Source organism: Triplophysa dalaica, chromosome 16 (genome assembly GCF_015846415.1).
Source record: "Triplophysa dalaica isolate WHDGS20190420 chromosome 16, ASM1584641v1, whole genome shotgun sequence".
Taxonomy (NCBI): domain Eukaryota; kingdom Metazoa; phylum Chordata; class Actinopteri; order Cypriniformes; family Nemacheilidae; genus Triplophysa; species Triplophysa dalaica.
In genome coordinates, this window is record NC_079557.1 from 14893857 (window position 1) to 14907524 (window position 13668).

At 36.8% G+C, this 13668-nt stretch overlaps 1 protein-coding gene across 2 annotated transcripts in view; it reads left to right on the forward strand.

The window, feature by feature from the left end:
* The first annotated feature begins 3522 nt into the window (after positions 1-3522).
* gfra4b (GDNF family receptor alpha 4b) overlaps positions 3523-13668 on the forward strand; it is a 61305-nt gene continuing 51159 nt past the window's right edge. For both annotated transcript variants that reach the window (XM_056769796.1, XM_056769797.1), the window contains exon 1: positions 3523-3850. In XM_056769796.1, the coding sequence (XP_056625774.1) occupies positions 3808-3850 (43 nt within the window). In that variant the 5' untranslated portion in view covers positions 3523-3807. The remainder of the gene's footprint in view (positions 3851-13668) is intronic.

Here is a 13668-nt window from a genome sequence, read left to right on the forward strand (position 1 = left end):
TTCTGACTATGTGCCATCCCCTGGGATCGGACCCATGACCTTGGCATTGCTTTTGCCATGCTCTAACCACTGAGCCACAGTACCAGTACTACTCTATAGGTACTCAAGATTAATAATGTATGAGATTGGCAGAAACTGCCTGTGTTACCTCCGCTTTAAAGACCACATGACCCCAGATACTAAACACGGCAGTATGCTTTTATTTGTTTTTAATTTAATTTGATATATTTAAATCATAAAACTAATAAATAAGTTTGTCTCACTTCTCACATATGGAACAGTAGCAGCGTTTCTGTTACCCTTCCATTTGTGAGAAAATACGGCGAATAGAATCGAAAAAAAAATAGCAAAAATATGTTCATGCTGCATAAGGTGGTTTTTCAAGCAATTTGAAAAAGTTATATATTGTAATACGGCAATGGAAACAGATTTGGGGTGACTTATCAGAAGAGACAATTACGTTTTAATCACATAACATTGGTTAATAAATAAAAAATGTTTAACAGTGTTTATGAAATATCATAAAATGTTGTACAAATCTGTAATGGAAACCAGGCTATTTGCTTTCTAGTCTGTGGTATTAGTGTCATTTTCATTTTAAAGTTTTGATTGGACAAATATCTATAATAATATAATATTTTTTTGTGTTAACAATAATATACATTCAAATGTATATTAATTTAAATGCATATCTGATGGTCACGTTTAAAAGTAACCTTATTGTACATATATATGTATGTTGCCTCAAGACTAACACACAAAGATGAAATCAATATTACAGACTTTTAGTTAAAGTATGAAAACGTGTTAATATTTAAGAAAGATGCTGCTATGAATGAAGGCAATTGAGAAAAATCTTTTCTTTCGAAATGCCTAAAAAGATTTTAAGTAAATTACCTACCGTGTCAAAATGACTTAAAAAATATCATTATGTGTATAATGTGTTAATGGTTTCGTGACAGGCACTTTTGTGAAAGAGGCTTTCGTGATTGTTGCCCACCTTCATTTCGAACAATGCATCTGAATAGCATTCGCTTCCCGTGGTTCCTTTCAAGGGCACAAAAATGCCATTTGGAAATTAATGTGTTGATATATAATGCAAGCTATCATCCCCACTTATGGTATTTCACCACGTCCTTTAAAAAAAATCGTGCCATCCTGCATTTTAAAAGCAGAGAAGACAGAATAAGAATGGTTAGATGACATTATATAATTTCCACCATTAGTCCAGGACCCACTTCTTAAGTCACACACATTCAGGCACTGCAACAGTAACAGGCACTCTCAGTGAGACAGAGGGAGAAAGAGAGAGAGGATTAACTATCTATCACAAAGTAGTCAGCTTTCCAGACAGAGCGACTCTTATCAAGCCCGTGTGATGCATAGCACGGTGTTCGTCTGTTTATTCTTTCTTTTCCGCCACCCTTAGTGGACGTGACACGGGTCAGGACGAGCTGCGCGAGGAGAGAGACACAGACCACATTGCACCGCCTTGCCCCTCTTGCTACCAGCGGCTAAATTAAACAGACCCCCCAAAAGCCCTTCTGCTTGAGAGGCAGATTTGAGCTCACTAGGGATGTTTTACATTTTACCATCAATTTCTTAGTATTTGTATGATGTTTCTTGCTTCAATAACAGGATGTGCTCAAGCTAGCCTCACCTTAAATGTTTTCCAATATGATATCAGATTGCTTTAGAGAGCATCATGTGCGCTTCGTTGGATGTAATGAAATCTGACCTTTTGACTTAACATGGTCAATATCTTACATTTGTTTAGATAAATTTGATTTGTAACTTAAAAATAGTGCAAAACCCCCAACTATTTCTCTATTTTACATCATAGCATTTTTTTTTAAGTTCACTTTAACTGTTTTTCCAGGTTTAAATTAGATTTTTAATCCCAGGTGCTTTGGTCTTTTGTACATAACCACACAATATTGTAATTAAAAACATGTATTCCCTTATTGTGTACTCATAAAAAACATCTTTTAAAAACTACTGTTCCCATTACTCAACATATAAAGTAATTGTGGATGTTCTACTGTGTAGACCTATTAAAGTAGACTTACTTCCTTTTGTGTACATATTATGGTTTGCATGTTTACCTTCTTTGCTCTGACATACAAATATTTGCATTAATTTTCAGTGCCGTAGTTCTGCATTAAACTCGTTTTGCTATCACACACTCTCGCAGTCCAATCACACGCCAGATGTTAAAACATCCTTCTGTAGATGTTCACACAATTGCTTATATTTTACAGCTTTATTCTGTTCTCTGGCAAAGTACAGACATTTTTTCTTTAATGTTCCTCTGCTTTAAACATGTCGGTGCTTTTATACCACGATCACCTCTCTTCTCAAAAACACCCAAGTCCACGATCATCCATGTCACCTGACCAATGCTAAAAGAGCTCTATTATAAACAATAGACTGAACTTTCATTCCAGAGATCATTGGTGACACCTCACAGCTGGACTCAGATTTGTCATCAGCACGTGTGTGTGTGAATAGACCTCAATGAATGAGGCAAATGAATTGATTACGTGCCCCATTCTGACCAATGGACAGCTCTTGTCTTTCTTAACCTTGTGGATACTTGTAATAAGCAAATACATGTATGTAGACAGGAGAGTTAATGAACCTTTCTTGTGTATATCTGTGTGTGCAACAACTGCAATTAAATGAAGCGTAACAACATGAAAGGGCTGGACATATGCATTACAAAACTGTGATTATGATTCATAACACCAGAGCTCTTCTATGTTAATGCATGCACTGGTATGCATTAATAAAGAACGGAGGCCATAGTTTATGCTGTTACACACACATCCTTGGCCAGAAGGTTAGCTGTCCTCCAAGGCAACATTGGTTGGGATTTATTGCATTCATATTTTTCAGAATGCAAAATGCATAGTGCTGCGTGTTTGCCTTGCATTTGATTATCTCTTTGAATTATATAAATTTTCTTCCGGCTGATTAGTTGAACATCAGAAGTGTTGCCGTGACTGTTGCCATGGAGTGTTTCTTTTCATCATAATAGTGATTGCCTTTTTATCACTAAATTTTGGGATGTCATTTTGTGGCATCTGGGTATTTTTATAGAAAAAGGTTTTTGAAGAGATTTTGTCGTGCAGTCTATATTTTTGATAATATCCCACCACTGGATGATGAAATTCACAGTTCAAAGCCATAATCAAATCGAAGAATTGAAATGGAAAGATTGATAGCCTCCCTGACTCCTTCAGTTGCTGTCTCTATAGCTCGTAAGCTGCCTAGGCATCACTTTTAGGCATCGCGAGTCTAAAACGCACTAGAGTATTGACTCTAATGGATCACAACACGATTAAGATGCCCAAAAATACATTCTAGGTAGGCAGCTCGGTTTAGGTTTTAGGCACGGCCGATGTTCACTTCAGTCTCTCTCTCTCTCTCTCTCTCTCTCTCTCTCGCTCCGAGTTAGATCTTTACTCAATGAAATCTGACTCTTCATTCAATCGTGTTCTTACCCTCGGAGGGAACAAATGTCAATACGACGGGACGAAATAATGGAGCACACGGAGAACTTTTTGTAACGCTTTCATTCTCTTCAAGGTTTTCTTGACGTCCCGATTGACAGTTTGACGTTTGGCGTTGCGGCGCGCGCGCGGCGGCTCTATATGTTCAGTGGACAGTATTCATCTCCATAGTGTTTAACATCGTACATTGATATGTGCACCATCGCTGATATGACGGCATTTTTCTCTCGGTAACCCCAGAAAACCACCAGAAACATTTAAGCCACGCAGTTATCGTCAGAAAAGCGCAGAAATGGATCTTATGGGAATCTACCTGCTTCACCTCACCGTTGCCGGTATGTGACTCGCGACTTCATTTATCTTGTTGTAATATTTAATGAAGCTATTTGAAAAGTTGTATTGTTCAAGAAATTGTTTTATTATAAGTGTTTGAAACGTTCGTTTTAGATATCTATAACGACTTTTGGCTTGCTTTTTTATTTGAGTAATGGTTTATGAATACATCTGTTTTGCATTATTAGTCAGCTAATGACTTGCTTACATGGGTGTGAAAAATTGCCACTGGGATTTAACCTAAAGCACAAAAGTTTTCATAGACTTTGTTTGCATAAAACATCATGTTAATTCTTACATGGAACATTTTTCTTCTTTTGTTAATGAAAATAAGTAGGATCTAGAGATATACAGACACGACTATTTTCTTGCAAACATGCATGCATACAGCATAATAGGGTACTATAGTGAGTATACATACAATAATACAGTGTACAACATACATTCATTTCTGGAAATGTAAAGGAGGTGTCTGACCAAAACACAATATAATAGTCTTCCATTAGCAGGAGTTAGCTTGATAAACATGTAAAGTGTTTTGGTTATGGTCATCTGGTTATCTATTTAAGGTATTGTGTTGATTTGATTAATTTAATCATATAACAGTGTGCACTACTTTGGCTATATGCGGAGAAACATCCATTAGATATGTGGACTCTGTTCTGTTTTTACTGGACACCATGTGTCACTTACCTAAAATTTGTAACCTGGGTTGATTGAATAGCCTGTTTTAGATGATTGGATTTGTGCAAAGGATGTCCCTGTGTTGCTCCTAATACAATTAGATTTTCAGGTAGTCTGTCAATTGTTTGTGTGTTGTCTGTGAAACAGGGAATGTCTGTGTGGCATTATAACAAGTGGATTTGCATGTTTTGAAAAATTAATTTACTGATAAAGGCTTTGAAATGCGAATTCACAAATGAAACTGGAAGAAACAAAGACTGGCTTTGATACTAAACATTTCCTGACGACCAGTATTTCATACAATGTGATAAAGATTATTGTTCATTGATATGGTAGTAATCTCTGGTAATGTAAATATAGGAGTGTTTCTGACCAGACGAAGAGCTGTACGAACAACTGCTCATCTTTTCATTGATTAAAGAGCAGCATTTATTTATTTTCTGCAGTATTATATCATCATTCCACACAGAGCATCTTTTTAATATTCGTACGTTCAGTTTGCCTATCCATCTTTAAATTAATCAAACATTCTTCTGTATCAGGACACAGTTATTGTCTAGAATATTACAAACATGGCAAGTTATTGTTGAATTATCTGAAAGGACAAGCAATAAAGTTAATGATTACCTTAATGGATTTCCTAAGTAATGTTCAGGAGGGGTGTAAAAATCATTACACAATTCACAACAGTACAGCTGCTTACCTCACCGGTTCAGACACACAATGGTGACGGTCTACTTCTGGCAATGATTTCCAAAGCATTTTCACATCTTTGTGGGCAATTCAGATTTATAAGATTTCAATAAGATTTTAAGCCTTGAACCAAACGAATCAGCACAGAGATTTATCATAACGTTATCATTTCTGCCTCCGAAAGAATACAAGACTGTTTAAATCATTTTAATAAGGGACCATAATCCTGAGTGATGTAATCAGAGTCATAAAATGGATGAATACACGTTTTTTTGTGGCAAAATATTGTTTAAATAATTATTAATAGTTGTTTGAAAGGGATTATGCATTCTCAGTGTTTTATTACATTGGTCACAACTGAATGATCATTTTGGTTAATTTTTCAATTGTTCCTGCAGTAACTTCTCAAATAAGTTGATTTCGTTTAAGAATTGTGGGTAGTGTAGTACTTCCACAGTCTGTAATTAAGTATATATATATTTTAAATAAATTGAATTCATTCAGACTTATGTCTTTGTGATAGTGATAGAGCTTTTCAATGCCATTTTACTTTTGGAACTGATTTATTTCTAAGTTAAACTAAAAAGTATCCTAATCTGAATGCGGGACTTGATTGTGAATAGATCAGGAAAAATCGTTTGTACCCAACAGGTTGAACGAAATTGTTGAAAGGTAAGAAGAGAGCTATAGAAGAAAGGCTAGTGAACTCATCTGAAAAAAAAATTGATGATATTTTAATATTGCATTGACAAATTGTTACAGTATTTTTTGTAAAGGGGCACTCAGTAGGATTGGCCTCTTTTCTGCCATCTCAGTTTGAAATTGCTACTTTAGGTGATGTGCGGAGGTATTTCTTTACACGAGTTGTGATTCGGCACTACTCAACTGCGCGGATGAGTCTGATGTTTTGAGTCGTGGCCTGTGACAGTGCAGCGGTGAGAATCTTCACTGTAAATCAGTAGCGCATATTAAACACAGATAACATGGCAGATGGTATAACACGAAACAAATAAGAAGATAAACAGACACAAATAGCCCAAATGGAGGCCGTGTTGAAGTGTTTTGATATTATTTCGGGTGCTGGGTCATATTGTGACTTCTCACGGAAACTCCCATAATGTGAACTGGACAGAAGATCCCCGATCGGGGGTCTCAAATGCTGACAGGCAGGGTCATAAATCATTATACACCATACAACTATATATACTTTATGAAAAGCCTTGCCATCATATCCGTGATATAAGTCCGTAAATTTGAGTAAAATAACAGGCTTAACTTGTCCGTGCTAATTCGCGCCACATGAAATACAGATGCGGGGAGGTCATTTCTAAATTACAGGAGGTCCACAGATAATACTAATCAAGTGCTTATCAGTCCAGATAAATTACATTTATCATATTGAACATAACAAAGAGAGAAAGAACAACCGATGAAACTGTAAACGTCTCTATTAACACAACAAGGGTGCTGCGGTTTTGTGTTGTCCATTGAAATATTGAAATGTCCTACCAGTAAGGAAGAAATAAAGCGATGTCTGCATCCGTTTACAATCCTTTCAGATCACAGAGTTCACGCCACCTTTGAAAAGCCTGCCAATATCAATTCTTGTTTTCACATTCCCTGTTTCTTTGCAAACTGTCAGCAGTTCGTTTTTTTCTTGTTTCTCACAAATGATGAATCCCCAGATGTCAACACTGCTTGCCGTTTGAAAGTAAACTTACTAAACGTGCCATAAATAATACTTAACGTTGTATGAAATTCTACCCAACACTAGTGAGTACACGCTACAAATCGCCTGTCTTTCGCATCATCCACGCGATGGCTAGCAGCCGGATCCTCTTCATTCTGTGTACGAATGTGATGAAATGACGCATAGACGAAAGACACCAAATAAGGATCTCCTGGAAAGACGACCCGACAGGGAAAATTACAAACCATTATTACAAGCTTTCCATGGTTACACAGTTTGCTCAATAATTGGTTTAAGCAAATTTTTACTCAAAATAACTTACAGACTGCCACTTTAAGTGTCCCTAGGTTATCATGCACATCAATGCTGGGTTCACACCAAATGCGAACAATTGCGTTCCAGGCTGTTTATTTCTCCTGGGAAAAGTTTGTTATTTTCGTGTGAATGATGTGAAAAATATCAGGGGACTTCACGCGTCCGGACCCGTCAAACAATAGGTGTCAATGAGCTCTTTGCGCGAATTCCTTGTTCGAGTTGAAATGTTTAAATATGGAGGATATGTAATCCTTATAATCAATTTCTCAAATAATGAAATGTTTGCTTCCAGAACCCTACTCTTACCCCGCTCTAGTCATAGTGCGACCAGGAGATCATTAAACTTAATTCAACTCTAATGCCTGATTTCATCCATAATAGACAAACCCTGTCTACCATTTTCATACCCCATCGTCTATCTGAACTTATGAATATAGGACTTAAGAGTGCAATAGTTGTCACTCAAAGGCGCTAAGCAGGCAGTTTGTCAGTGATAAGCCGAAGCAATTCATGCCTGGAGAGCTTGTAACTAAGAAACTGTATCAATTTGCCGAGGTCATGACTGACATATGTTAATTCAGACCTTGTTGTTAACAGGATAATAATATTGTCAGTATTAACATAGGCTACATCATTAACTGATCATTAATAATTGAGAATTTGAGGAAAGTGCACTTTACATCTATAACAGCTGTTTAAGTGTGCAGTTGAAGGCAAAAGAAAGTAAAGCATTTAGTGACAGTTCAATGTTCCCTCGTGTTCCATCCTCCCTTGTGTGAATCGCAGGTTGAATTTTGCATTACATATTTTTGAACTGCACTCTATTGGCCAAAGCTGGAACTACAGTATCAACACCTGCTGTTAAAGGGATAGTTAACCAAAAAGAAAATTCTAAATGTTGAAATAACTAAAGTAACCGAACAAAGTTGGTACCCATTCACTTGCATTGGTTTTGTGTTTATAGAAGTAAATGGGTAGCGCCATTTTTCGCCTACCAACATTTTTCAAAATATCTTCTTTTGTGTTCTGCAGAAAAAAGAAAGTCATACAGGTTTGGAATGACACAAGGGTGAGTAAATGATGACAAAATTGTCATTTTTGGGTGAACTATCCCTTTTTTAATGGATGCGGTGGAGCATTTTTGTAGTCATCACATTTAAGTATTTTTAAACTTGACACTACTGAGATGAACACAGCTTTGCAAGTACAGCCCTTTGCTAGCTGGCCATCAAGAGATGTGCCACGAAAGCCAGAATGTAACGATTTGAGCGACAGTTCCAGTTAGGTCCAGTGGAGGGCAGATCGGAAATTTAGAAAGCAGAGAGCGTTTGCACAAAATGTGCAGCAAGATCAAGTTGCACTGAAAGCTCAGATGTTCAATGCAATTGCCTTTCTCCTTGAGTCTGAAGGGACACATATATTCTTCTCTCACAGAAATGTGATTTTTCATTTAGTCGCTCGCAGACATGATGTTTAGATTTGTGTGTTAAACGCACTACTTATATTGCATTATGAATGATTTAACCAGTTGTGTTTATTTTTTGTATTTTTTAGCATCTTCATTCAACAAAGTTGTAGCAGTTGCAATTCACAAACTTAAACAATATCTGACCGAAATACATACTGGGTTAATAGTCAGAAATAAACAAATAGCTAATTTACATACCAGTCTATGGCCCTGTTTACATCGATGTAAAAATCTCGGGTGATCAGATCATAGGCGATTAGGCGACACAGATTGCTGTTTACACCTTGTATTAACATGCATCTCTTGTGACCGCCGCCTGTTAGCGGAAGATTTTGTGATTACATGCTTCACCTACTACATCAGTGTGTCCCTACAACACTTTCTCTCACACACTTGAATTTTAATCGAACCCAATTCTCTGTAATTATAGTGGGGAGTCTTTATCAGCTTTGTGTGCATGCTTCACATGATCTGTGGCAAATTGTTCAATCGGACGGTTGTTTTCTTTCAAAGTGGCCATTGTTTAACAGCTCTGAAGCTTAACGCAGGTTGCTTGTGGAAGAGATGTAGATTATTACGTACAAAAGCAGGTTCATTGTGGAGATTCATGAGTGCATTTCAGCTTTCAAACCTCTGCTATTCTATTAAGTCAAGAGCTTTCTAAAACAAAATATCAAAATAAAAGAGAAAAAGCGGAAAAAAATCCCTCAGAACTGTTGGAATGTGTTTTATTATGAAAAGAGCAGAGTAGCTGTCATGCTTTTGCTTTCTGCCATTTTATCTGACTCTAAATGAGAAGAACTGCACACAGGAGCCATCAAACTTAAAACAGTAATTTTATGGGTTGGTTATTTAAATGACCATAGTATGCAAATTTGACACACATGTGAATATATATGCCATTTTGAATGGTCCACATATTGCTCCTCACTAACAGTAGGCTAAAAAAATATTTTTAAGGTACCGAAACATTAAGTAGCCTTTAAATTCCGGATGAAAATCCTGTTCGTTTAACAATTATAATCTTTGGGTCTACACAAGAGCACTTGAAACAATTACTATTTATATATGTGTAAACAGGAGATGCAGTAGCGTAGTTAACTTGTCTCAAGTATGTATCTATATGACAGCCTTTAGATAAAAGACCCCGCATGCAAAAACTCTATAACAACTAGCGATCCTTTATTTATGAAATAAAAATAATAATTTAATGAAACAATTTAATCCTGTCAAAGGTATCAATATAATATTAATAAATATAGAGATATCAGTGATGGTTATTGTACTGAAGCCAAGATTTGCCCACTTCCAACCCTAATCCTGTCTGCTTTCTCTGATGCTTTCTCTTAATGTGTAAAGCGTAATGGAATAGGAGAACACAGTAGTTGTGGGGCTAACTAAATTGCAAAGGCAGTCATGGTGCAAACGCTATTGAGAATTGCTATTGAATTTATAATTCAGCGGAGCAAGCTCAAAGCACAGGTATTTAGCAAGGTTATTAGTGTACGTAAAACACAGAATGGTGCGGTTTGGGATGAAGGCGTGCATTTGTTCAGGATCTCTCAGCTGAATCCGGGATATTTTAGGGCATCTTATTTGCCTAATTCTGCATTTCCAGCAGAACTCTCTAGGCTTATGGAATTATGGCCAGTCTTTGCATTGATTTTAAATATGAGAAATTTGCAGGCCAGTTAAATGTGAAATCTCAAACTGCTTTTTTATTTTTAACAGTACTGAATGGGATTTTATGGATATGTCATGTGAAAAAGCTGGTACAAGCTTAGAATTTTTTTATCTTAATATACTATTAAAAAGGTGCTTCAATAGGTTCGTCCGGTTCCATAAAGAACCTTTAACATCTGAAGCACCTTTCTGTTTCACAAAAGGTTCTTTGTGGTGGAAAAATGGTTTTCTATGGCATCGCTGTAAAGAACCTTTTAAGCTTTTAAGTGTAGTCCTGGTTAATGTTATATTGCAATGATCCCATAACGAATAGATGGATGCGATTAAGCTCAAGGTTTAATATTGACTGTGAACATTCTGTACATAACAGAATTAAGTAATACTAATAAGTGCTGCCTGGCTCCTGACATAGCTTTCAAACTTTCTAACTGGTTCCTCATCAAATGAGCTAGTGTAAAAAATGAATGAAAACTCAAATCAAATAGCTCGTTGAGAAGAGGTGTGCTATTACTTTTTTAAATCCTGGATGATCTTTGTATGATCGCCAAATCTTGAAAACGGAATGTCTTACACACTTGGTCTATGGCATTTTCGTCTTGGGCCAGATGATATGTAGAAAACCATTGGGCAATACCAGTGTTATGGATGTGACATTTTCAGTCAAATCTGGAAGTATAAATTCTCAGAGAATGTACTTATTACCAATATATTGAACCGTCTGTTTATATTTTATTAAACCCCTGATGATTAGAGTCCAGACATCAGACAAATATCAGTCAATGCACAAATTAACTACGTATTTTAAAAGAGGGTAAAGTTAATGCGTTATGTATATGACAAAAAATAATTCATGTGTTGGAGAGACAGCGTACTTTGGACGATTTCTGTGATGTAAAATGTACAAACCAGAAGCAATAACAACAAATAGAGAAGGGATGTCTTTTCAGTTGTTATATTTTAACTTTAAAGCGCCCATTTATCAGTAATCCAGTGCCTCAGAGATGACGTTTTTTTTATTTGGGGCGATGGAACCGAAGTTTTAAAATGTTAACTCTCTTCCAGGGTTTGCATACAAAAATACGTCACCTCTGAGGTACTTCATATTGACTGTTATGGATGTGACAATTTGTTTACCTCACTATGAAAACTGTGCTTTAAAACCCCAAAAACGTTAAAACTACGAAAATCACCAAATATTGACATCTGATGTATCAGTATGGTGAAAACTTGAGTTTTACATCTTAACACATTTGCATGGAATTGTCGCCTAGTGTTATGATGGGAACCTCTGCACAGGCAAGCACTCAAAACGTCTTCAGAAAACACAAAAATGTACTTTATAATTGTATATGTCTAGATATAATATAGATATATGATGCATTGTAAAGTACTATCATCAGTATCAATAATAATGCCCCTGCTTACATTTTTCAAAGTGTAGATGACAGATTTTATTGAATGGACGGGGGTAAAGCATTACAGTCGCATAATTATCTGCACACTTAATGCTGAAAAGATTTAATTCACAAATCCCTGCATATACAAGGGTCTAAACGCATGATCTTCAAACACGTAGAATCTATTCAAAAAACACTATTTTGTGCTTCTATTATGTATCTCATTTCATAGCAATCGATCAGACTTTTTATTGTTAAGCTTTTCGCTTCTGCTTGCTGATGGACAAATAGCCAATTGATTATGGTAGTTATCGGGCTTGATTGAAATAAATCATTCGCTTTCATAATTCTTTTGCTCTTTTGAAGCTGAGGTCTTTAAGCTGCAGGGTGCTCTCAAATGTAAAGGGTTTCCACCAGGTTATTTGCTCTGGTAGTCAGTGTTAAAAGCCAAAGAGGCACAATGGGCCGCAATGTGGGATACCTGCGTAGCCCCCTCTATTCAGAGCCTTTAAAACCATTCTTACGGATAATTATAGATGCTCTAGGCCCGCAGTTAAGCGGTTCTCTGTCATTTGTCCGTTGTCAGTCAGTTTGATGGCTTTGACCTTTCCCGATGACATTGTTCAATTTTTCACATTACCGTCTGCCTACAGTATTAAACCGTAATAGCTCCAAACAGTACATAATATTGGGAGTCAGAGACACGGTTGAGAACTATAAGGTTCCCTGGTTAGGATTAATCTTAGTGGCAGGTCATTTAAAATGGTTGCTGAGCAGTGGAATGGAAATTAGCCCGCAGCTCGAAACGCTGTGTGTAGCGGGATATTTGCTTGGAATAAAAGGTTAGATCCCCTTTCCCACCAGTCTTGTTAAGAAATTCAGGGTTAGATGACTAGGATGAGTAGGGTGTCCTCTGAGGGCCAAACAGTGGCTCATTGGATGAGTGACTGTTGACAGTTTGCCCGCTGTGGAGTGATTGACACATAGGCCGTTCTTCTGGCAAACATATGATGGCTGTGTAGGCATGGACTACAATTACTTAAAGTGCTCCTCATTGAGACAATATACATTCCAGATAAGCAATTGACATGTAAACAGCGGTAAATGTACGTGAAGAAGAAAATTATGAAATTTCGGTTGCCAGATTAAAAACCTGCTTCTTAAGCAGATCTTGACTTTATGAACTTTTCAAATCTTTGGATGCTAAAGAACTTGGTCTCAGACGTCATGCCCACGATCCATTGGCTGAACGTCTGACGCATATGGCACACTTTTTTGGAAGCACGTTCAATGTCGTCATCTGATTGGTTCAATTTCACAGGATTTCTGGTAGACGTGCGTGTCACGTTCTTTAAAGGACCGCCTGGAAACAACATAAAGCCGTCTGATCTAAGAAGTAAGCTGTCTTGTTTACAACGGTTGCTATCAGAATTAAACACGATCGACTAAATGCTTAATTCTTAAAAGAATGCGAGGCTCACGGCATAAGCTTATACTAATTTTGTTGCTGTTAACTTTTGACACATTCGTGAATTTACACCGGTCTGTTACTGCAGGACTCTAAACATTAACGAGGCTCAAGACGAAACGTGATTGGTTGCTTTACCTGTCAGTCATATGGCCTATTGGGCGGGCCTTAGCCAAAGAAAGCGGCGATTCTACAAAAATTATCCAAACTTCTGTATTTACTAAATTAAACTGCAGTATACTGTATGTTTTATTAAACCTATGTAAACTTATTTAATGTACACTGTAAGAAATATATTGGAAAATTACAGTAATTTACTGGCAGCCATTGACAAGTAATACGCTGTATTTAAAAATACAGTTAGTTACTTGTCAATGGCTGCCAGTAAGTAACTGTGATTGTTTTTTACAGTAAGTTACTTG